At 41.2% G+C, this 25,710-nt stretch overlaps 2 protein-coding genes across 11 annotated transcripts in view; both read left to right on the top strand.

The window, feature by feature from the left end:
• The window catches only part of slmapa (sarcolemma associated protein a), a 63,530-nt gene extending 43,602 nt beyond the window's left edge, over nucleotides 1-19,928 (top strand). For 7 of the 9 annotated variants that reach the window (XM_075461789.1, XM_075461792.1, XM_075461793.1 and 4 more), the window contains 12 exons: nucleotides 3,293-3,352; nucleotides 3,517-3,591; nucleotides 3,697-3,777; nucleotides 5,377-5,436; nucleotides 5,650-5,775; nucleotides 5,906-5,980; nucleotides 6,078-6,178; nucleotides 6,376-6,580; nucleotides 6,700-6,817; nucleotides 8,603-8,774; nucleotides 9,804-9,938; nucleotides 17,476-19,928. In XM_075461789.1, the coding sequence (XP_075317904.1) occupies nucleotides 3,293-3,352; nucleotides 3,517-3,591; nucleotides 3,697-3,777; nucleotides 5,377-5,436; nucleotides 5,650-5,775; nucleotides 5,906-5,980; nucleotides 6,078-6,178; nucleotides 6,376-6,580; nucleotides 6,700-6,817; nucleotides 8,603-8,774; nucleotides 9,804-9,938; nucleotides 17,476-17,571 (1,304 nt within the window). In that variant the 3' untranslated portion in view covers nucleotides 17,572-19,928. Of the gene's footprint in view, nucleotides 1-3,292; nucleotides 3,353-3,516; nucleotides 3,592-3,696; nucleotides 3,778-5,376; nucleotides 5,437-5,649; nucleotides 5,776-5,905; nucleotides 5,981-6,077; nucleotides 6,179-6,375; nucleotides 6,581-6,699; nucleotides 6,818-8,602; nucleotides 8,775-9,803; nucleotides 9,939-11,979; nucleotides 12,068-17,475 lie in introns of all 9 variants that reach the window. The other 2 variants (XM_075461790.1, XM_075461795.1) reach the window with 1 other exon arrangement.
• Nucleotides 19,929-23,731: 3,803 nt separating this feature from the next.
• flnba (filamin B a) overlaps nucleotides 23,732-25,710 on the top strand; it is a 65,610-nt gene continuing 63,631 nt past the window's right edge. For both annotated transcript variants that reach the window (XM_075461799.1, XM_075461800.1), the window contains exon 1: nucleotides 23,732-24,159. In XM_075461799.1, coding sequence (XP_075317914.1) covers nucleotides 23,868-24,159 — 292 coding nt within the window. In that variant the 5' untranslated portion in view covers nucleotides 23,732-23,867. The remainder of the gene's footprint in view (nucleotides 24,160-25,710) is intronic.

Below are 25,710 nucleotides of genomic sequence, written 5' to 3' on the forward strand. Positions count from 1 at the left end.
AACTCAAACACACCACAGCAGCAGAAAGCAGGAATCCAATGTTTTCAAATTAAATAAAAACAACACATCTTTGCATTATTGAGAACTGGTAGTTGGTATCTGTTGTCCAGACAGAGCGTGGATAATTTTCTGGAATTCCACGCTGCTAACGGTGTATATGGGCATCATGTCTTTACCAAGCAGTGCGTTAGAGAGTCAGTTATTTCCTTGTATTTCTGTGAGGAGTTGTCATATGGTGTGACCCTGACAAACACCTCCCATTGTTATATTTTGCTCGCCGTATAACAGGTAGTGTTAATTTTTAGCCACCTGTTCTGTGTCGCTTGACTGGACATCCATCCTCACCTGGTCCCCGCTGCACACTGGAAGCTCACGTGACCATATGCACCACACGTGCCGCTCCCTAAACTGAGACAGGCTGGTCATCTTTTTACTAGCGGTGCAGAAGACAGACAAACTGCTCTCAGAGAGGAGAACATGTCGTGTCAGCGCATCGCAGCATTTTACCATTAGATTATTTGAGCAGCACTAGTCGGAAGTTATAAATTCCTATTGTCACTTTAGTCATGAAAGCATCATCAGTACAGCTCAGCTTTACAAAAATAAAAATAAAAATTGGTTAAATATTGACTATATAAGCAACAGTTGCTAATGTTAGTTTCTGAAACACAGAGGAATGGTGCGAGAGGAAAGTACAGAGTTTATGGAGCCGATATGTGACAAGAGGGATTATAAAGTTAATTCTCATTAGTTTTATTAATCGTCCAGCAGCTGTAATGTCGTGCAGTGCTTGTTTTAACAACTTGGGCCTTTAAACACACGACTCATGAAAAGATTGTGCCTTAAAGAGGGTTCAGTAGCCTACAAGCTGTCCAACTGCTGACACAGGGGAATGTGAGTGTTTGAGAATTAAATTGCTCCTCAAGTATTTTTCTTACAGTTCCAACAGTTTTCTGTAGGCTCTCTCATATCATAAGAAAATGCTCCAAGGATTATTAAGTAGTACGGATATCTAAAGAGGTAGACAGAGAGGAAGATGGAGCAGAGTGGATGACTCCACGCCTTCAAATGATCTCCTTGAATAGAAGTGGAACATTAATGCTGTCCTGTTCCTTTGTATTCTTTTGAACAAAGCGTATCACAAACATTTCATTAAGACTTCAGTCTGACGGTAACATCACCTCAGTGTGAACAAAGATATGATTTATACAGGGCCTTCCTTAGCTCACGGGAGCTCATGAGAAAGAGTTTACTGGTTAATCCTTAGTTAACCCACAAGGCCCGAGGCACCTCTTTCACATGGGCACTCAGATGTTGCATCACATCTGAATGTGTTAACCTGTTAATGGGTTTATCTGCAGTTATAAACTTGATGACATTCTTGAAATGAACCAGATTTCTCTTGAAGGGCATTGCTGGAGATGTATCTTGCTCAGCCTTACGAGCTCATTGAACTTGATTGCTGAATAAAGGTGTTTTATTTGTGGTTTGGGGACTCAAACTGCATCTTTTTCTCTGCATGCTGCCTTTTACAGCTCCTCATTGGATTAGCTCGCAGACCTTGTTGAAGTTTCTGTCGTAGGGCTTCTCTTTTAGTTCTTTTTTTTTTTTTTTTTTCCCATTATCTCATCATTTTAGACAGTTTGAGCTGCTTTTGCAAAGAGATTCTGACTCTATTACCAGTCCTAACCAAAGCAGTTCAAGTACCAAGTATGTGAGAGCTTCTTTCCACTTACACAAATCAAGAATCGGCTGCCTTAGATCTGTCATTACTACTCTCCCTGGCTTGTTTGTCTACAATAATACTTGCCATCAGTTGTAAGTTACATTAATAGGTTTCTTTGTTTTGGAATAACAGATTTTGTGGACAGAGCACATGGCTTAAAGGGATAGTTCGCCTCTTTTGACATGAAGCTGTATGACATCCCATATTAGCAACATCATTTATGAACATTGACTTACCCCCTGCTGTGTCCTGTGAGCGGAGTCCCAGCTGAGTTTTGGAGTTGACGAAGGTAGTCCGGCTAGTTGGCTGGGGACACAAAAATAAAGCGTCTTGCTTCTTAAAACAATATGCGTTCAAAAGAGTGATACATTTGCATCATAAAATCGTTGTCCAGGAAAAAGTCAGACCTCACATCGCTTGGCGCTATTTTTGCCTCCCTTGATATCAATGCATCCAATGTAAACTGTGCAGACCGAAGAGCAGACTGAGCAGTCCCTTGCTTCCGAGCAGTAAACACCGTAACATGTGCGGCTATCGCTAGGTGGCTGGACGCATTGATATCAAGGGAGGCAAAAATAGCGCCAAGCGATGTGAGGTCTGACTTTTTCCTGGACAACGATTTTGTGATGCAAATGTATCACTCTTTGAACGCATATTGTTTTGAGAAGCAAGACGCTTTATTTTTGTGTCCCCAGCCACCTAGCCGGACTACCTTCGTCAACTCCAAAACTCAGCTGGGACTCCGCTCACAGGACACAGCAGGGGGTAAGTCAATGTTCATAAATGATGTTGCTAATATGGGATGTCATACAGCTTCATGTCAAAAGAGGCAAACTATCCCTTTAAGGAGGAGGAAATCTGTAAAAATGGCTTGAATTTAGGCTTGTTTTTTCATTTATTTGTGGAAAGGTCAGGTCAGCCAGAAAGACGGAGACAATTTAACTAGGTTGACTTTTTTCCCCTTTTGTTTTTTTCCAATGATATTTTAACAACATAATTCAACATTTTCTAGATTACTGTAGACTGATCGAGTGTGGACATTCAACTGGTTATGTCTTATAGCAAGTAGTTCCCTTGGTTAGTCTTTGATCATCTTTCTTCTTTGACAGCACTTTGGGTCAACTCTGTTGTTTTGAATGTTTTATAAATAAACTTGCATTGGATTTATGAAACCACACAACTTTCAGGCACCAGGTCACAACACAACTGTGCATTTTGTGTAAAGTGATAATCAAAGTTGTGATTTTCATGTAGGAGCTGCAGTTGGTCTTCAAGTAAAAACCTTTCTTAGTTCATTTGTCGTGGATTTTTGTTCATTCAATGTCTTACATGTGCAACTCGAACAAGCTAAATAAACAATCCACGTAGTTACCCTCATCACGATTACTAACCAGCCCCTAATCCAACTGAGCCAGTGAAAGTTTCTGCATGTTTTAACCGAATGTTAAGTTGATCATTTGAGACTGATATATAAAGATGGATTCAAGTCCAGATTTTGTGTTTTGGCCGCTTATTTAAACTGTTTTATTTATCGACTCCTTTGGTTTTCTTTTCCTCTTTCTGCAGCTGTCAAACAGCTGAAGGAGACTGTAAGTTCTTCAATTCACAAACTGGTCAACTTTGATGGTAAGACTTTCAATTAACTTCAAATTTTTGTGAAGAGTTTTATATCCTGAATCCTGTTCACAGCAGAATTGAGAGAGAAAATAAATTGTAAATGGACAGCTGACATTTAAAAGTTATGATAAGGACTGAAAATCTAATGTTTTTATCTGTATTTCCCATTTTAGAAGTTATGGACGCCCACTTGCAGAACAACCAGACGGCAGAAGACAACATCCTCGCAAGTCCTGATCGACTCAAAGGTAGAGGACACACGTCCTCATTATGCACCCTCATTATGCACTGGCTTAAGCATGTGTGTTGGGTGTAAATGGGTGACACGGAGCTGTACTGTTCTTTACTCACAGGGAATCAGATGGACGCCAAAGAGTCGGACATGTCAGACACTCTGAGTCCAAGCAAAGACCGCAGCAGTGATGACACCTCAGGTCAGAAAAACACACAAATGTGTTTTCGGCAGAATTTCTCACACCATGAACATGATTCTATTCATTTGTCCCCCCCGTCTGTTTTAGTTTTGATTTGAAGTGCTGTTGATTACTGATGAGTGTTGAATCCGCTTTGGGGGACATTAACAATGTTTCAGAAGTGTTATATGTGGAGCTTTCACTCTGTAATAAAATGATTTTTAAATGTGCTTCAGAAGGCAACATGATTTATAAATGTGCTTCAGAAGGCAACATGATTTTTAAATGTGCTTCAGAAGGCAACATGATTTTTAAATGTGCTTCAGAAAGCAACATGATTTTTAAATGTGCTTCAGAAGGCAACATGATTTTTAAATGTGCTTCAGAAGGCAACATGATTTTTAAATGTGCTTCAGAAAGCAACATGATTTTTAAATGTGCTTCAGAAAGCAACATGATTTTTAAATGTGCTTCAGAAAGCAACATGATTTTTAAATGTGCTTCAGAAGGCAACATGATTTTTAAATGTGCTTCAGAAGGCAACATGATTTTTAAATGTGCTTCAGAAGGCAATATGATTTTTAAATGTGCTTCAGAAGGCAACATGATTTTTAAATGTGCTTCAGAAGGCAACATGATTTTTAAATGTGCTTCAGAAAGCAACATGATTTTTAAATGTGCTTCAGAAAGCAACATGATTTTTAAATGTGCTTCAGAAAGCAACATGATTTTTAAATGTGCTTCAGAAGGCAACATGATTTTTAAATGTGCTTCAGAAGGCAACATGATTTTTAAATGTGCTTCAGAAGGCAACATGATTTTTAAATGTGCTTCAGAAGGCAACATGATTTTTAAATGTGCTTCAGAAGGCAACATGATTTTTAAATGTGCTTCAGAAGGCAACATGATTTTTAAATGTGCTTCAGAAAGCAACATGATTTTTAAATGTGCTTCAGAAAGCAACATGATTTTTAAATGTGCTTCAGAAAGCAACATGATTTTTAAATGTGCTTCAGATAGCAACATGATTTATAAATGTGCTTCAGAAGGCAACATGATTTATAAATGTGCTTCAGAAGGCAACATGATTTTTAAATGTGCTTCAGAAGGCAACATGATTTTTAAATGTGCTTCAGAAGGCAACATGATTTTTAAATGTGCTTCAGAAGGCAACATGATTTTTAAATGTGCTTCAGAAAGCAACATGATTTTTAAATGTGCTTCAGAAGGCAACATGATTTTTAAATGTGCTTCAGAAGGCAACATGATTTTTAAATGTGCTTCAGAAGGCAACATGATTTTTAAATGTGCTTCAGAAAGCAACATGATTTTTAAATGTGCTTCAGAAAGCAACATGATTTTTAAATGTGCTTCATGATTTATTCATGCAACATGATTTATAAATGTGCTTCAGAAGGCAACATGATTTTTAAATGTGCTTCAGAAGGCAACATGATTTTTAAATGTGCTTCAGAAGGCAACATGATTTATAAATGTGCTTCAGAAGGCAACATGATTTATAAATGTGTTACAGAATGCAACATGATTTATAAATGTGCTTCAGAAGGCAACATGATTTTTAAATGTTACAGAAGGCAACATGATTTTTAAATGTTACAGAAGGCAACATGGATGACCAGGAGCTGAATGAACCGCAGAACAGAGTAGCTCTTCTCAAAGGTAACCGTTGCGACTCGTCTCATCGTTGTAGCTCTGTTATAAATCTGCTCTGACTGTACACCTGGAAATCTGAATTATGGGAAAAGGACTTCAAACAGCTTGTGTAGTACATGTAATCATCCATTACGGAAGCTGTTTAATTTAACTGCGTTTAATTATTAAATCTCAAGAAAGAACGTTTAGATCATGTTTTTGGGTTCTGTTCACGTGTAGCTGAGTTGCAACGGGCCGGTCTAGAGCCAGGAGACACAGAACAGGTCATCCGCCATCTGCACAGAGAGCTTCTGGAGGCCCAGGATTTGGCCAACACTGGCAAACAAAAATGTCTGGAGCTACAAGGTAACGAGAACTAATTCTCTGAGGCCACACCGACACTGTGTGGGGTAGAGTTATAGCTCCAGTTAAAAACCTTGACGCTCTAAGGTTCAGAGCTGAATTGTTGACATTGTGACTGACTGATTCTCTGTAGCTCTGTTGGAGGAGGAGAGGAGGAGTAACTCCAAGTTGACTGAGGACTCGACCAAACAGATCCAATACCTGCAGAGTCAGTATACACATAAGCCACGTTTTTTCTCACATGCAGGAGATACTTTGAGCCTATAAATGTTGTAAACTGATGTGCTTATTTCGGGCGTGTGCAGCTCAGCTTGGGAAGCTGCAGGCTGACATGGAGGCACTGAGGGAGCAGAGGGAGAGCACCATCTGCAGCACCAGAGAGGAGCTCTACTCGGCCCAGGAGGAGGTACGGCTTCAGCTTGCACTGATGGCACCTCTCCCCAACTCTTACATCTACATTTGATTCTTCTTCATCCCATCCATCTGCTCCTCACTCTTCTTCAAAAGAGACTTTTACTGACTACCCCTGAAGTCCACTCTTGAGTTTTTTCAACACCTCGCTGTCCGCCGTGACTGATGTGCGCATCATGTTTCTCTTTCCAGATTCTTGTCCTGCGGCACACCATGGAGGCGGCTACAGCGGAGCGGGGACGCGAGATCGCCACCCTGCAAGCAGATCTGGGCAGCGTGCGCTCTGAGCTGGAGCATTGGAGGACCACGGCTGCCAAGTACGAGGAGGAGATCGGCCGGCTGCAGGAGGCCTTCACACAGCAACAGCAGCAACAAAACGCTGCCAACCATCTGCAGGGTGAGCACCGTTTCTGTGAAGATGAACATCTTCTACACGTAAACACATTGTTTACCTGGTAATTCTGATTTGTTTTGATGGATACTAACTTTGCGCCCTGTGGTTATTGTCTTTTGCAGTGGAGTGTGTTACATTGCAGCAGCGGTGTGTGTGTTTGCAGCAGGACTGTGACGGCCTGAGAATTGAACGGACAACTCTCACAGATAAACTGCACCGCCTGGAGGCTGAGCTGAGCAGGTGCGCACATACAATGTTTAATGACTTCATCCTAATCCAATATGCATCAATCTATAGTTATAAAAAGGATTGTCAAACTAGGATTTAAAACTTGATATTGATGTCAAGGAAAGGACTCAATACCTGATAGCACAACCAACATTGACTTTAATGCAACAATTTCATATTTTTCATCTTGACTGAGTCCATGATAAATAAATGCTTCAGTTATAAGCCGACCCTACGACCCTTCATCTGATGGAATTTGACCCTACACTGCCCCCTACTGGTCATCTATATATATATAAGGACGCAAATGGTGCTTCAAACAGGCTGCTACGATAGTCATGCGTATCCTTCATTAAAAGTATGTTCCTGGCCTAACTGTTTATTAAAAACTTACATTTTAAACACCGACCATGAAACCTTTTTCCTAAAGCAACAAGAAGATTGAGAGCGTGAGAGTCAATATTTACATGAAGAACACATTCTGTCACAGAAGAACTCAATTTTAGAATAAAACTTGCTTGTTTCAAGACTTAACACTATAAACTTAATATAAATATTGTTTGTAGGGATTTTTACACATGTCATTTAGTCATTTAGAATTGAGCATCAGCTGATAAAGACTTTTAATCTGTCTTTCTCTTACCACACACAGCTGTAAACTACATACGCACATTAAAGCTATTCACATCCGTGTCATATAAATGCTTGACGCCTCAGTTGCTCTGCCGGGCAGTAATGAAAACATTTGTTAACGCTGCACCTTCATATGCTGTGTTAGATATGTAGTGTTGAGACGGTAGTGCGTAACGTAGTTCCAAAAGACACCGAAACGTTCAATATTCAACAGTAACAATTGACCGGTCTGCCGAACTAATCAAATTGGCTGTTTTGAATGAAGCTCTCACACTGCCAGCCTGGCGTTAGAAGTGACTCCTCAACTGCTCATTGAAAAGCCTCCGAACTCTTAACTGAAGCTTTGAGCATACTGAACTTTGAATTAAAAGTGTGTTTGACAGCCGGGAACACGAATACGAATTTTGGCTCAGGACAGCTGAAAGTAGCTCTGGCAGGTCCACAGATCAGGTTCAGAGTTTGAATTCATCATTAAAGAACGGGCAGAGGATGAGACTGACCGGAGGAAACATTACATTCAGCTGATTCAGGTAGAAGGCGACAGAAGGCTGAACCAGTCTGAGCAGTCAGCAGGTTAACGGGCTGAAAATCTGTTCTCCAGGGAGAAGAAGAGGTGAGAGCTCAGCAGGATTTTATCTGGGTTTCAGCTACATGTTCAATAAACCGCAGGTGTCAATGACAGCACTTTTAATGAGTAAAGTAATGCACCACTTCAGTCGAGCTAAATGTCTCCCAGCTGTCCTCTTGTAAAAACATCTGTGTTTTTTGGTTCAGGTATCAAATATTTAAAAGAACATCAAAGGTTTCTTACATATTCTGCCTGGTGGCGCGTTGCGGATTTCAAAGTACGCCGATACGTCTGGTTGTACCAAAGTACGCAGAAAGCCACCAACGACCTGTGAGCTTGAGAAATTATTCGGTCCTGAAGTGAGAAAGGAAATGAAAGACAAAGAAGGAAGTAGACCAATGCCAGTCACTGAATCTGGATAACATGATCTGAATATCTGAATTACAGAGATAACATGGGTGCTTATCAGAGTTGGTTCTGTTTCAGATTTTATAGATAGTCAGTTAACTGTGAGCTTGTGGATGATAAAAGTGATGTTATTAAACGTATTAAAGTGATTGACTGACTGGGCATGTTTGTGTGATGTTTGTCTGCAGCACCAGGGAGCAAAGTCTGGTCCTCAGCAGCAGTCTGGAGTCTCTGGAAAAGAGGGAGGGGGTTTTGCAGGACAAATTGGGTTCTCTTGAGAATCGGCACCTGCAGGATGCAAGCAGACTGAAGAGCCAGCTGGACCAGGCCCAGGCTCGCACACACACACTGCAGAAAGAGGTACTCACACTTGTTTGTACTGCTTGTTTGCAGTCTACCTCATCGTTAAAATAAACCCCTTTTAAGGTGTGGCAGAAATTTCAAATGGTCCTCACAGAAGCCCCTTTCACACTGAGACCCGCTACCTTAGCGGGTCCAAATTGCTACTCGGCCCGCGTCGAGCAATGTGAAAGCTTGGCGTAAGTGACCCGTGCCGCCTGAAGCCGAGTTCAGGGGGCGTTGCCTAGTGGCAGAGCGTCACACGAAACACATAAAATGCTGGGCGTGTACAATGACGTAGGCACAAGCCATGCGTCGGAGGTAGGGTTAAATACAGAGTGGCTTCCTCCCCAGATGGCGTAGCACCTGTCAAAATATGGCCAGTCCAATCGCCCTCTGCCACTCCTGCCATTGTGGTCATTAACAGCATGGAACTTTTTCCTCATGGCCTTTAGTTTGTTGGTCACCTGCGTCTTGCTGCGTGGGAAACCGCGCTCTCCCATCTTTCTCGCCAGGCCTTCCAGCAGAGGTCCATCATTCACCGTCCCCGAAATGTGGCGGAAAATAACGTCCTCTGCTCGGAGGCTGAGGAGCTCGCGGACCTCCTTGTCTCCCCAGTTGGCCATCTTCAAAAATGTCTCGAACTTGATGTAAAACAGAGTGAAACTTGTCCTCACCTGTCGCTGTTGTTCTGAATCAGCTGTCCATTCTGTCTTTTAAACTCCTCGCGTCACGCCACGCCCACGTCCGACCCGCGTCAATTGCTTTCACACCAAACTCGGCTCGGCAAAAAGACTAGGGTCCGACGCGGGTCGAAAGGCGAGTCGAGTTGACACGCCAGCCCGGGTCGTCAGTGTGAACGCAACAGCGGACACACTAAATTCGCGAATTAAACGCGGGTTATTCCTCAGTGTGAAAGGGGCTAGAGATAGCAACACCAGTGAACTGCAGAGAAAGGTTAATGACTGTTTAAAGTTGTTAAGTGAGTCGTTTCATTAGATTGATGGCCTCAGTTTGTTGAGATGATTAAGTGTGTTTTCTCGTGTGCAGTACGAAGACACTCAGTCGCAGCTCTCGGACCTCCGTCAGCGCTATGAGAGGACAGAGCAGGAGAAGCTGAACATCCACCAGGAGCTGGAGCAGTGCAGGAGCAGCCTGAAGCTGCTGCAGGACAAGGCGAGCTCCGTGAGTTCACAAAGAACATACTCCCTTCAGTTTCAGGAAGACCAAAGATCATATAGACCGTTTGTCATGGAATATTTTTTTTGTTTGCTGAGCTTTAAACTCCAAAGTATGTTTCCCCCACAGTTGTTTGTGCTCAAAGTTTACCGCAGGGGAACTGGACACTTTAGCCCACCCAGCATTTCCAGTTCACACCCCCCCGTCACTGCTAACTGGACACAGAAAAGTCTGATTTTTAGTGTAGTTTCAATCTCACAAAGAGAACTACTACTAATCACTGTGGTTAAAGCGTACATTGATCAGCCATAACATTATAATCACCTGCCTAATATAGAGTATATCTCCTCATCCTGCTAAAAGAGCTCTGACCAGTCAAGGTGTGGTCAAAGAGTGTCTGATACCAGGACCTTAGCAAACGATCCTTTGGTCCCTTTGGGTTGTGGGGGGGTGATTTGGTCTGCAGAAATGTTCACGTAGGTGTCAAAGTAATATCCATGCGAGTCCCAGGATGCAGGTTTTCCCAGCAGAGCATTGCATTGGATCAAGATGAGACATGTTGCTCACTTTGCCTGTCAGGGGTTTTAATGTTATGGCTGATCGGTGTGTATGCATAAATAATAATCAATGACTAAGTAGTGATGTAACATTTAAACTGTGTATGGTGTTAAAAACCTCCAGCTTCCAGCTGATAAATAAGCTGTTAGTTTGTCTTTGATGCTCCGAAATCTCTGGAATTATGAACCAAAAAAATCAGCGAGGCGGAGCAGCCTCTTCTTTTCCTTCCCCTCCTCATCCTCTTCCAACCTTCCTCTTTTCTCTCATCCACCACTTCTCAGCTCGGGTGTTTGTCTTGTCCTTCAAGATCTGTTTTGATTTGCAGAATCAGGTTTCTAACTAGTTTTAAGTTGGTTTTAGTTGACCTGAATTTAAATCCTAAAGCATAGTTACTCTTTATCAAAACTTTGGTTGTGTCGTCCTAGTGTAATTTATCTCTTTTTTTTATCAGTAATAATGTCACAATTACTTTCAGACTTATCTCTAAAGCAGCGTAGAGTTTGATTCGTGTTTATTGCACGCTGACTCGTTAAGTAACTGAAGCACACAGGCTAACCAGGATTAGATTTCTGCTTTTATTAATAACAATGCATTGCCATAATGAAGTGCTTAGTTAACCCACAGTTAAACACATTGCAGACATTTAGCAGATTCAAGCCCTTTTTTCTCTGGTGGCAGATACTGTAACTGTCGCCCTTTGTTTTAAAAAGAGAAATGAAGCAGCTTTGGAAGAACAGTAACGTCCACACGCTCAAGATACATTTTTAGTACTCAGCATCAGCTGACACTGACTCAGGTGACATCATTGGAGGCATTTTATGTTACCACAACCTCACCTTGGAGATGCAGAAGGATTTATGATACTGTGAATGGACTGTGTGAGCTTTGATAAAATGCAGTGTCTCAATATTAGACCGGCATCATTCGCCACCATTTTTTTTTCTTTTTGTGATATTCTGCTGAAGTTATTCAGTGTTGACTAATTATTTTATCCACCTGAGCATGGTTAACGCGGATAGAAAGGAGAATAACTCACACATTTCGATTAGTTTTAACTTCATCTGGAGCCAATGGGTCACATATCACTTCATAAAACCGTCTTTCTGAGCATTCCGCCTGTGAATCTCTGGCATGTTCCAACATCTGCTGTGCGGCTTTAGTTAATGAAAGATGGGTTGAAGTTTCAGACCTTTCTCACATGTCTTTAAACACCAGCTGATTTTTATTAAATCAGGGCTGCTGTTTAAGAGCCTGGTGATGGATGTATGATCATCCTCTTTGATGTTGAGAGAATGTGACTGTTGGACGTGTAGAAACGGTCATGTTGCTGACTGGATATAAACATACCTTCCCAGAACACCTTCTCTCTTTGCCTCTATCGTTCTCTGTCCTCTCCCCTCCCTCGCTGCAGCTGCTCCATCCTCCATGTTGGTTTTGGTTGATTTGCTGGCTGATTTCTTCTTATCCCTCTCCCCTCCCTCCCCTCTAGCCATCCATATTGCAGCCTGTCCAAGCCATATTCATGGGCCTTGTCCTGGCTCTGCTCTACTGGTGTTTCGGCCAGTTGTGGTAGAAAGGTACACACCGACATGACACCAGTCTCTGTTTGTTGCTGCTGCCGCCGCCGCCTCCATCTGTCTGTTAACTCTGCAGGGAAAGACAGCAGAGGTGGAGTCAGTGTCCTGCTTTGTGATGAATTCAGGGTTACATGTTTCAGTTGGAATAACGAGGCTTGTACTCAGTCCAATGCACATTTTCTTCCGCACATCTTTCTACTCTTGCCAGTTAACCTCTAATCTTGACTTTTTGACTTAGACTGGTTCCAGATGTCTGTAACGTTTCGATTTCTGTGATTATAATCCATCTATTTACAAATAAAAAGAAATCACATTTACATAGCAGGTTAATATCTTTGTATCGTAACACATGACGCTCTGACCTGCTCACTGGATGTTTTAAATTTGACTGAGGCCCAGTTCACCTCTTCATATTCTTACAAACGGCTGTAAATGTCATATGAGCCTCCAAGAAAAGATTTACATCTTTACATAATGTAGCCAAGCTGGTGGAGTTGAACCCTGAATTCTGATCAGCAGGACACTCTCCTCACCTCTTAAACTTCCCTTTGAGACTGAATATCATCATCCTCATCATCATCATGGTGGTGTCTGGTCCTCGTCTGCTGGTGTGAACAGATCTAACTGCATGGCTGTCTGTCTCAGTCAAACTTCTGTCTCTGCTCTGTTTCAGCCAACTCTGGGAGATGGACTCACACCATCCCTAAACCCTTCATTTAAAGTGATACCTCAGGGAACAAAGCCCTCTTATTCCCTTATTATTTTATTTACATAAAGTTTACACTTTGATAGAGTTTTCTTTCCAACAGACTGATTCCATTCAGCCAGAAAGCTCAAAGATATTCCCTAAGAGGAGTACAATCATTGTTAATTTTATTTAATTCAATGCACTTTAAGGTCCATCAGGGTAAGATGTTTTACAGAAATCAGACTTAAGTGCAGTCATAGTTCAACATTTTCTGCTTATATTTATCCAGATCTGTTATTTTAGGAGCATGCAGTGAGCTCAGTTTAATCTATATTTTCTTCAGTCGGCGGACTCACAAGCACAGCTGAGTCTTGACCTCCGTCAATGTTCCAGTATACATGCACAGAAAAGGAGTTAAGTTACTTACCAAAGTATGTCCGATGACCTTTAAGACATTCTACCACCTCTAACTCTCTCTGTAGGAGGTCATCGTACACAGATGTGCAGCTGAATCCACCTCAGAAACGTTGTCTTTAAGTTACTTGTTTGCTATTTTGTCCGATGAGGCTGTGGTTATAAAATCTGGATTTTATCAGAGCAGAGCGACAGTCTGGAAAAGCTTTAAGTGACGCATTTTGCCGCAACGGAAAAATATGTGAGTGAGAGCAGCTTTATTGGGAATTTTGTTGTATTAATATACACTTAAGACTTACTGTTGATACAAAAAGCTGCGATACTGGATCATGCACGAACTGCTTAAGCCCATTTAAGTCTAGATGAGAGTACTCATACAGGAGTGTTTCGAACCACAACTGCATTATTTTGGTGGTTTATGAAGGTAATTTTGTATGATTTTAGTCCAACTAACATTTCATCTATTTTAAAAGTCCAGTTTTGTTCGGACTAATATAGGATTATTTCTAGTGCTTATTATTTGTTAATGTATCTGAACACTTTCTGGATTATAATCTCAGCCTTCGTTAAAAACCATTACAAATACATAGATTAAGGGGCTGCGTAGTTTCCTGAAGGCGGTTATGGTGGCAGGATTAGATTTAAAGTAAATTGGAACTATAGCTAATACCACTGGGATTTGAACAGTTACAGGCATCATGTGGATACACATATTGTTCTCTAGTGAGAATTAAAGACTTGCTGTAAGAGTTTGGGCTGAAATAAAGTTTTTATGTGCAGACTTAATTTAAATGAGAAAAGAAACTATAACGTGCTATAGCAAGTGAATAGAGACCTGAAGCCTGGTCCTAATGAAGGCTGAAACTGTTTCCACACAGCTGTGGCCTCATTTCTTTCTCATGTCTCCGTTTTAATACTTGTATATTCATGGGGAAAATAATTTAAATGCAGAGTTTTGTCATTTTAAAATGATTCAGCCGCACTTGTTAGTAAAATGGTTTTATTGATTGATCATTAAAATGTTCTCTTGAATTCTCCCAAATCAGGCACGATGCACTTTAACTGTGAAACTGTGATTTTTAATCCAGATTTTAGTGGAAGGATGTGAGAAACTGGCTCCGCAATTGGGCAAAGACTTCATTTATTTTACATGATTCATTTTTCAAAAGTCACAAATTTCCTTCGTCAGATTTAAAAAAAAATCTTTTTCCTCTGTTTGTTCGACTAAATTATAAGGTTTTTTTTGGTTTAAAGCTTGAACCCTGAGTTGTTGGAAGTCTAACCAGCTGAAACTCAGACTGGTATCCCTGGTCGTGCTCTGACCTGTTTCATACGTTCCACCGGCGCTCTCTCTTCTCACTCCTCTTCAGGGTCTTTCATTTTTAATCTTCTGCTTGTTTTTGTCCATCTTCTGCTGCAGGGTTTGTGGTTAATTGTTTTAATTTGACCTTAATTTCTTCCATCCAATTTGCTGCTTTAACCCCAGTTACGTTTCCATTTCACTCTCTCTGACTTGACCTGCTGGCAGCTTTGCTGATTTATTTATTCTGCAGCATGCATCTTTATTTCTTTGGATATGGGTGTTTTCTTATCCAGACATTAAATGTATCTTTCTTTTTTGAAACCTCCAACATCCTGTCCATCATGTTTGTTCTGTGTCGTGTTTGCTGCTTCTCTTTATTAAGGAATGTCTGACCAGTGTTTCCAGTTGTTGAAGGAAAACTGGTCTGTAACTTCTCTGTTTTTCTGGTCGGGTTACGTCTTCGATCTTGTTTACTTTGCTGCTTTCCATCTGTTTTTTTTTTTTTTTTTAACTTTATTTCCTCTCCAGCAGTCCCAAAAAATGATATTTTTTTCCCCTTATTGAATGTTTTTTTTAGCACAAATTGTGCTTGTTCGTGTTTGATTTTTACAAAGCTGCTTCGAAGTGGACAGATCTCCATTAATGAAGAGCTTTTTCACACCCCGACTGTCTGCTGCGGCACATCTGTTATCTATTTGAACAGATGACCACTCCACCAACTGAAAGGTTGACACAGACTCGAACTGTATTTATGGCTGTATCCTTGACAAATTGTCTTGGCCTGGAAGATGTTGAGGTGTGGATGGATGCTTATGAAATGCCAAGAAACTTTCAGTGGAGCTGGATTTTAAGCCATGACAGAAGACAGAGCTTCTCCCAAAAGGAAGAAATATTTGACATGTCGACTTACATGAGTAAAAACCTTTCTCAGCTCATGAAAAATTATTTGGATGAATGCCAACAAAAGCACGTACCTTAAACTACGACCCAGCTGTGGTGCTTTCATGTCTTACTGTCATGTAGTTTTTACAGTATGGACCCTCCTCAGAGCCGTAATTCCCTTTTAGAGCCACTGTTTCAAACTCATGACAAAACCCAGATGAAATCGGACGTAAACATCTGCGATGGCTTTTTAATTGCATCCAAAGGCTGGGAAATTGTCCTAGTTTTGTACACAGACCTGATCAGTGTAGATGCTGAAGGAAACATCTGATATAAAAGTGTGGTTTGGCTCTACTGCTACGTTCACACTGCACGTCTTAATGCTCAATTCGTGGTTGTTCACGTTATAATTTAAATGCGACCGTTATCAGACTCCGGTGTGAACGGCCTACGGCCCTGAACTCACCCGCGGTGCTACACATGTCAGCGTGTGCATATCGGTCCTGAAGTTGTTGTGCAATTGGAGCCGACATAATTATGACCAAGTGCTTGTTTCGTCCATTGTTTACATTTGATCTCACTTTTCTCCGCCTCCTCCGGCGCAGAATTGTGACGTCTGTCTCACTTTATGCGACACGAGACTCGTGTCGCTTAAAGCGATACTCCGGAGTAGATTCAGCCTGGGGTCATTTGAACCGTGATATCCAGCCAAGTAGCCCACCCGCAGTTTTTTCGATATTGGCTGAACATCAGCTGAGTTACTGAGTTATCCCGAATAGCTTAGTACAAGGGTTAATGGATCCTGGCAGTATCTCCAAAACTACCACACTAAAATCACATGCCATGACACCAAACTTCTACAGTAGTACAAATATGGTCTGTACTCACAAAACGATGCATTTGGAAGTTTGAAAATAGTCCAGGAGTTTATTATTATCAACACAAGCCTGATAGCTTTTCTGCTGCTAAAGCTGCGTTGACGTCACTTCTGGGAGCTTCAAAGTAAGATGAGGGTTGATCTACTACTGTAGACAACAAAGCAAGGTTGCTCAATTTCTCCATTGATAAAATAATTTCACAACTCGACGCAGCTTTAGCAGCAGAAAAGCTATCAGGCTTGTGTTGATAATAATAAACTCCTGGACTATTTTCAAACTTCCAAATGCATCGTTTGGTGAGTACAGACCATATTTGTACTACTGTAGGAGTTTGGTGTCATGGCATGTGATTTTAGTGTGGTAGTTTTGGAGATACTGCCAGGATCCATTAACCCTTGTACAAAGCTATTCGGGATAACTCAGTAACTCAGCTGATGTTCAGCCAATATCGAAAAAACTGCGGGTGGGCTACTTGGCTGGATATCACGGTTCAAATGACCCCAGGTTGAATCTACTCCGGAGTATCACTTTAAAGTGAGACAGGTCATTTTGGTCACTTTGAAAAAATCCAATATCTATTAGGAAAAGTGGGATGGGTCTGATTTTGGGGGGGGGAGTCAGATATTGGGCATAAATGGGCAAAAAAGTCTGATTTGGGCCTCTTTTTTTGGGGGGGTGTCTTGTTTTATTGTTAAAGATTAACAGGATAAAAGGTTCTTTTTATCTGCTTTAACTTGGACATTTAAACATTTTCTCTTTTTTTTTTTTTTTAATCCGTTTGGATCAAATTATCAGTTGAGCTAACCTCAGCGTAGTGTTTGCAGGAATGTTTTTACATGTTGATTTGTGTGCGTCGGTTTTTTGTAAATAAACATTTTTTTTTTCCAATGAAAAGAAAAACTTGTGCATCCAAGAAAGGAGAAAGTATCATCTTTTGGACTGAATGGGCCTGTCTTTCTGTTTCTGCACTGCTTTGTCTTTCACTCTCCTCCTCAGTCACCTCCAGATGATTTTCATCATGCTAACTTGTGCCTCAGATTATCTTCCAACGCATCCGTCCTCGCACCTTTCTGGGCAGGAACGGGATGCGATTGACGGAGGCGAGGAGACGTGTTAGCGTCATGAAAAGCGCCCTCTCTGGTTCAGTCTCGATGCAGCTGCAGAGCTCAGACACAACTCTGCAGACTAACTTGGTCTTCTTTGTCTCTGTTTCCGTGTTTGTTTGTCGTCGTCTCTCGGGCAGAGCGGCTGGAGCCCCTGGATGCCGGTCATCGCAGTGATGGTCGCCGTGACCGCAGCCGTCCTCTACCCCAACCTCTCCAAGAGCAGCTCCACCTAGAACACACACACATGCACACACGCAAACAAACAGAGCGCTGTGAGGAGAGTATCACTGCTTTACTTGTATAAAATGTAATTGTACATAATTGTAGAGGGAATATAAAGGTTGTGGTTTCTACAGAGGACTCAGATGCTTCTTGGTTTATTTTAAAGATTTTTTTTTCCTGAGAGGAGTTTTGTTGTCGTTTTTATTCTCAGCTCTCTCTCAGCTGTGGTGGGGGCGTTTTGGTTTTTGTCTCTGGGTAATGAAGCGTTCTACGGCAGGCGGAGCTTCCTCACTAAAACCTGCCCGATGTGACGCTCACACTCATCATAAACGGGCGAAGTGCTTTCCAGCAGCCTCAGTGAGGAACACACAGCCTCCACACTGACTCATCTTCATCACAGGTCAGGCTACAGGCTGGTTTCTCTTTGAAAAAGTGGAACTTTCACCTTAAATTTTACCTACAAAAACTTCAACCCAGTTTCTTTGTCCCAGTTTCTTATGAATCTGCGTGTTGCCTTTTTTTTTTTTAAAGCAGTTTGATCACTTTAGGAATTTATCTGCTCATAACCACCTCAGTTTCACTGGTTCATATCAGGACAAACATGCATGCATTTCTCCTGTCTTTTCCTTCTATTAGTTGTTAATTTTAGGTCAATTTAAAGGCTGGGAAATGTGTGCAACCCTAACGAAGCATAGCTAGAACCGGGACAACAGTAAATCTGCATCGCACCTTATTGGAGCAGGTTTAAGCTTGAAATGTGGACTATCTAAGTAAGCAAAGTGAATCCGTGAGTGCACAAATAAAGCACAAACTGTGATGAAGTGTGTCTGTACACTGAGTCTGTTGGAAAGTGTTCACACTGGCGGGTTCAGGAATCCTGCTCTGTTCTGTTCTGTTTCAGTTGGCCTTGTTGGATGTTTAACATGGCGTTTTCTCTGTTTTTTTTTCTCTTTTTTTGGGTTGAAGTTGGAGGTGGAAACTTGAAGCCAAATTACTGAAATTATTTTTTTTCTTTCTTTTTTCTCTTCTCTTTGGGGACACAGAAAAGGGGTCAAAGTGCCTCTGATGTAACTAACAAACACCACAGTATGTGTTGGGACAGCCAACAACACACACTTTGTCGGATAAACGCACACACGCCTGGTTTATTTGACTGTCGGGGGCCTGTCAGTGTTACGAATGAGGACAGAAGATCTGTAACATCTCACCAAGTCTTTCCAAAGCTTTGAACTGCCGCTCAGTCTTCCTCGACTACTGGAGGAAGTCCAGTTAGATGTATTTTCATTACTAAATCATCTTTTTATTATTTGATTAGCCAACCATAACGCGGAGCCGTCAAAATGCTCTCCAACCGAGCAGTTCGGATTCTGGATGGAACAAAATTTGTATCTGGCGTTTGTGTTTTCCAGAGGATGAACATTCTAGCTTTTTCTCTTTCCAAACACCTCAGTTTTTGCAGGATTGCTCAAAAACTGTTGTTTGAGTAGAAAATGTGGAATAGAAATAATAACGTGTAGGAGTATTACTGTTGAGCTTGACTTTTGGCTGTACTCTGATGTCATCACCACCTACAAAAAAAAGTACAACTTGGACCTCTGAGGCAAGTCTTCCAATGAAGAGATGCGCCACTCAGGTCACATATTTTAAATTGGCACTTAATGGTGGAAAATGAGGTCATATAGGTGTTTCTAAAGCAGACGCCTGTTCCAGCTCTTTTCCTGGTTGTTAGGAGTCAAACAATGGCGTCCTGTCAATCCTCCATCCCACATGAACACCACAACAGGATTTTCTCTGGTGCCTCAGTCCACCCAACGCGTTTTATTTCTGCCGATTAACGAGCTTCGTGGGATTTAAGCCTTCAGTCTGTGTCGCATTTTGAGTTGTTCTCTTCTGAAGTCTAACAGCTCATTTCTCTTTAAACTCCTTCGATGTTCAGGTCACAAAAAGGTAAATTATCAGCATGATGGGATCAACTTTAACACTTCAGGCCTCTGTTGAAAGGTTTTAACGGACATTAAATTATAACCGTGTGTGTCGGTGTATAGTGGGGTGTGTGTCGGTTCACACTTTGGACTCGAGCAGCGTTTGTCATCGTCTGTGTACTCTGTCTTGTCTCCGTGTTTAAAAATAAATAAATTAAAAAAAATAACAAATGACAGCGAACAAATATTCCTGATGTTTAAAGACAAAAACACTAAAGTACAGAGAGAGAATTGTAAAATAAAATGTTATTGGATGATGTGCAACTAGACTTATTTTGTTTAAATTGTTTAGAAATATGAGAGGAAGCTGTGTAGAGAATATGATGGTGATGTATTGAATATGCAGAGCGATGTTTGGATTAAAGTTGTAGCAAGCTGACCCACCACACCTGTTTCCAGTCTCTTCACTCACAAACCTCACTGACATCAACATCACAACATCAATAAACTGTGTGGAAAACAAATGTTTCTTTGGTTTGGGAGCTGAGGATAATAACTTGCTGAATCCAGGATCTCAGCTCAACAGTCCGTCGTTGTTGCGGTCTGCTTTTCTTCATGATGTGCTGTACAGTTTCAACAGGAGACAACACACACACTCTGTGTGTGTATGAAGCCACACTGCTGGGAGTCGTCCAGATCGAGGTGAGGACTCGTCTTCTGGGAGAAGACGTCACCTTGATGGTTGCATACGTCCAACATCCACCTCTGCCTCAAAGCTACCTTCACTCATGAAGTCATCCTTCCATGGACACTGATGCAGCCCCATACCATCACATGGATGGTCCTTCTCTTCTTTGTAGGACCAAACACAGGTTGTTTTACTAAAATCAGCTGAAACGTGGACTCATCTGACCAGAGAACACGTGTCCACTGTCTTTCTGTGCACCTGAGATTAGCTTGTGTCCAGAGAACTCTGCACACATTTGATTTATTGCTCCCTCCTTGTCTAATAATAGTTTCAGGCTACACTGGTGGACTGTTCTGAGTAAAACTGGGTTTCTAAGGCACTCCTGAGCCCATGTGGCTGTTTTGATCAAAGTGGCATGACTGTTTCTCATGTCATGCCGTCTGAGAACTTCAATTTATTTACAGACATATTGGCTTTTCCTTTACAAGAAGCATCCATCTGTATATGTGACAAAGTAAGACGTTATTTAAAGTTGAGGCATGAAAAAAAAAAAAAAAGGCACAAAGTATCAGTACCTCAAGGTTGTACTTTTCTAAGTGTATCTGGAGAGAAATTATGTGCATTTCACCCCTGAGTGCAGGTCTGGGCCTGTGTAGGTGTGTTATTAGCTGAACGTCTTCACATGGCAAACGCGCATTAATCATTCAGACGAGAGCGTGATGTCATCTTTACGAGATGATAGAAACTTGCTGGAGGATTTAGGAGCTGACGCGCAGATCTGATCTGATCCAAAACTGTGAAGGCGAAACATTTGAGGAGTGTTTCAGTTCAGCAACGACTCGGCTTGTACTTTTAAGATCTACTGGAAACAGATGTTAACATGTTTTGTTATGAGATGGTTGACAAGAAACATGAAGTGTCGTGCTGCTGATGGAAAGATCCCAGAGGAAACAAGTCTGTGTAGATCTGCTGTAGTTTCATTGAGATGAAGATGTCTCTATCGTGTGGGAAAATCCTTTCTGATAACAGAAACTTGAAAAAAATACTTTTTAATTTGATACAAGATATTCAAACAAGATTATGTTTTAAAGACTACTGAAATCGACTTTTAGTTTTATGGCAATTTATCAAAAAATACATGATCAAAGAAGTGAGAAAGTTAGCAAATTATCACCTGAATTTGCAGCATTTTTAAACCTCTAATGATCCACAGTCACATTTTTACATCATGTTTTCTCTCAAAGTTGTTGCCTAAAGGAAAAGCTGTCTTTAAATGATTTCATCCCTTAATTTTGTTTTAAATATTTTAAGTAAAGCTTTCTAATTGACTTTTAAATAAATATTTTGACTCAGCAGCTTGTGATTAAAGGCGGGGTAGGGGATCTTTTTCTGGAACATTTTTTTACATATTGCTTGAAATACTCTTCACACCCCCATTGCAACCAATTAATTAAAAGTTTTGACACAAATATGAAAAGTTTTAGTGGCCTCTAGAACGTACAATCTAGGAAAAACAGTATCACAATGATTGGATTCTGATGCCGTCTATCAAACTGCAATCTGCTCCTCCCTCCCCCTCCTTCCCCCTGTGCGCGTACCCTGCTCCGTGAACGAATTACGCGTCCAGAAGTTTGGCAGGAAGCTAAACTAGAGCTAGCTTGGCTAGCACCTAGCATTATTAAACGTATAGTTAGCATAAACTAAATACTAAATACGGCAACGATCGATGCTTGCTGTCAGAACAGCGCTCGTGCACCTTCGTGCTCGTGCGCGTTCATGTACTCTAGAGGCGTGCCTTCGGGGGGAAAGTGAAGAAAAGGGTTGGGACTTTTGACCTGTGTATTTTCAAAATGCAGCTTCGCTGGACTCAAAATCCAGGATCTCCTACCCTACCTTTAATATATCTATAACTATCTTTTTGTACTTTCCGTGTCCTCTGAGGTACGTTATGCCGAGGAAGCTCGACCTTTGACCTCCTCTGGTCTTGTCATGAGTTTAGCTGATCAGTTCAAAGTTTATTGATCTGCGTCGTCCTAAAAGTACAAACAAACAACACAATACGCAGCAGAAAACTTCACCCTGATTAAAAGGAATTTGAACTCAAGGCTTTCAGATATTTCCAAACTTCTCCACAGCATCTAATTTTTTAAGTTTGTCCACTTCAGATGGCGCAAAAACAGGCGAGGTGGTCGGGAATTTCACCCTCATACTTGATCTTTGAACTTTTAATGGATCAGTGGTTCAACAAGGATTAAAGAGATTAAATAAATATAGCATCATATATTAATTAATTTCATTGATTCTGTGGAAAATGTATCTACAGATTGAAATAATCTTTACTTTTATATATATTTTTGTTTTCTGTCAAAATCTACCTTTGTTCAAAAGTACTAATACCTGAAAATTACATTGATATTTCTTTTTAAAGGCAAAGATTTCATGTAGCTCCAGATAAAGTGAGCCTGGAAACTACTTGTTATTTTTATTTGTACGTTTATTCAGGCAAAGTTTGTATAAGGAGCTTCCTGACTCCATCAAGGCTTGAGGGTGAGGAAAAAGATACAAAACTGATTGGAGACGCTGTTATTTATAGTGTCTAAAACATGGAGCTGAAGCTTGTGACTTTGTTTCTGTGGTGTCAGGTGAATCAGGAGCCATGATACAGAAACAATTTGAGGTTTTCTGTAACTCTCCTTGGCATCATGACACATAAAATGCTCAGATTAGTACAGTTTGGATTATATAAAAAGAACAAAAAAACGTGTTTCAACACAGTAACCTTTACCAGTTTCATAAATTATAGTTGATCTGTCTGGCGCTCCACAGGTATTTTTACAATAAATAACATGCAGACCTTACATTCCCTGATTGATCTCTGGAGGTGTAATCACCTGAAACCAAACGGACAGGAAAGGCAGAGAAACTCTGCAGAACTGGTCATTGTCCAAAAGTAACACCTGTCTTTATTTGTTGATATTTTTGTGAGGTCATTTTTCTTTATTTAGTTATTTAATGAATGTTTTCTTTTTGTTTCTCTTCATAGTAAAACAAGGAGGGTACAATCAAACTCACGGCAGTGTTAAAATACAGTAACTCTGTAATATTAAACCAATACAGTAGCTAATAAAAAGATAAGGCATCACATGGTCAATAACGCTGTTTCCAGTATGTCTTTTAGTTATTCCTGTTCTGATCCGTTTCAATCTTTTAATTAACAGAACTTATTCGTATTTGTTGTTACACAGGGATTTTAAAGATTTGTTGCGCATTAAAGTCAGATTTAATTTGATTACTTTAACTTATTTGCGCATTAGAGTTATGCCTGAGTATTTTCTGCTCGTTTCGGTTTGACTTTGTAAAATTACTGTCTCTCTGTAGGCTGAATGACTGAATTCAGAGTCTTGTTTCTTTTAATTTTCGCGTGAAAAGGTCATTAGCTGTCCAAAAAAAGACACAAAAACATCAATGGGGGGCGGTAAAACGTCGCTGACGCATGAGCTTGAAAGTAGAACAGGGAAAAATCGGAGCGGCACCTGAACGCACCCAACGCTTCAAGTGTCGGTGAGTTTGAGGAAAAAACTTCAGACCAAGTTGCGGCAGCTCCGAGGAAAGACGCAGCACGGCCCACTTTCATTCACATTTAACCCGAGTCCGAACAACCAGCGTTCCAGAAAACCACCGGGAAGAGCGCTTAAAGATGCCGGCCACAGAGAAGGACCTGGCTGAGGACGCTCCGTGGAAGAAGATCCAGCAGAACACCTTCACCCGATGGATCAACGAGCACCTGAAGTGCGTCAACAAGCGGATCGCGGACCTGCAGCTGGACCTGGGCGACGGCCTCAGGCTCATTGCCCTGCTGGAAGTCCTGAGCCAAAAGAAGATGTACAGAAAGTACCACCCGAGGCCCAACTTCAGGCAGATGAAACTGGAGAACGTGTCGGTGGCTCTGGAGTTCCTGGAGCGGGAGAGCATAAAGCTGGTCTCCATAGGTGAGTGACCGGGGTCCATTCATCCGACTTTAAAAGACCGATATATGTTTATTATATGTAGAACTAAGCGCCGAGTGGGTTGAATTTAACCTTAAATTTAGTTTCATAATAAAGGGAAAAAGGCTTGCCTTTATTTTCAGGGTTCTTTACACAATTTAAACTCACCAGCTGTTGAAAGTTCATAAAGAGTTTTATATATTTACTAAATTCAGTCATTTAAAATGTTTTACCCTCGTTTTTATTGGGAGGAAAACCACTTTAGGAACTAAAACCAAATTTTATTTATTTTTATTTTTTTTAACTTTAAAAGTTCAAACAAATAGTATTTTATACAGCAGGATTAAATGGAGTGTTTTCTGAATGGAGTCTGGCTGCTGTGTCCTAATGAGCAGCCTCCCACACAGATGGGGAAACACCTGGGGTACCTGCGCTAATGAGGCAGGTGCCACGTGGAGATCTCCTCGGTTTGGGATTCGGATGATAACTATTTTTACTCTTGCCACCAACATTCACAAAATCAGAACCACTTGGTGTTAAATGGGAAGTCTGAATCATTTGCTCATGTTTTTGGTTTTCCAAGCAATCTACAGCTCCACAGTTAAAGGGCTACTGCAAAAATTAATTGCACTAGCCCTTTAACTGTGGAGCTGTAGATCCGTTTCTGTGCCGTGAAATCAAGAACGCAACTGATGGATACGTTTTCTTGCTGTTATGATTGCCCGTTTTGCTGTAATTTTAATAAAGAAATGGATCCGAGGGATTTGACATGATGGAAAGGGGTGGTCAGACAATATTACATTTTATTTGAACTTTACTGAGAGTTTATCCAAGTGTAAAACAAGTAAAGGCAGCTCTTCAGTCTGGGACTCACATTGGTGAATTTCCTGACATTTAGATGATGATGATTATAAGCTGTCCAGCACTGAGGCAGTACCTCAGGATTCCAAAGGTTTCTCCAGCTGCTCATCAGCCTTCTGATTGGCTGAAAAGGCATTATGTGGGGGATTATTTAAATGGGATTAAACAAGCTGTTTTCTTTAATTGATGTGTGCTTATTTTGCTGCCTGGTTGTGAGTTCAGAGTGCGAACAAAGGTTTTCTCAGCACTGACGTAGCAGCCTGCAGACCTGACGCAGCACTCTGCTGTAAAAGAGTTGGTTCTCTGCCACATTTCTGCCTGTGCACATTTCTTGTGCAATTCATGAAGCCTTCTTGAGCTTCTCCAAGCAAACGTGGGTCAGACGTGACGCCAAAATGATCCTCAAGGGACATCTAGGTTCTTGTGGCGCATGATTACTGTATCCATCTCATCTGTTCATACTCGTTCCAGACAGTGAACGCAGCCTCTGTCTCTGCAGTCAGCCAGCTCAGTCAACGAGCTGCTGAGTCACTGTTTTGTCAGATACTTCTCAGGCCTTTACGAATGAGCTCACCTGTCTGTGATTACCTGTGGTCAGAAGCAGCTGTGAGGTTGCTGCTTCTTTGACAGTCACTTTGGGTGTTTCATGAGCTCTCTGTGCACTTGGGCACATGTTGGCACTAAGAATCATTT

This window comes from Odontesthes bonariensis, chromosome 3 (assembly GCF_027942865.1).
Source record: "Odontesthes bonariensis isolate fOdoBon6 chromosome 3, fOdoBon6.hap1, whole genome shotgun sequence".
NCBI classification, from domain to species: Eukaryota; Metazoa; Chordata; class Actinopteri; order Atheriniformes; family Atherinopsidae; genus Odontesthes; species Odontesthes bonariensis.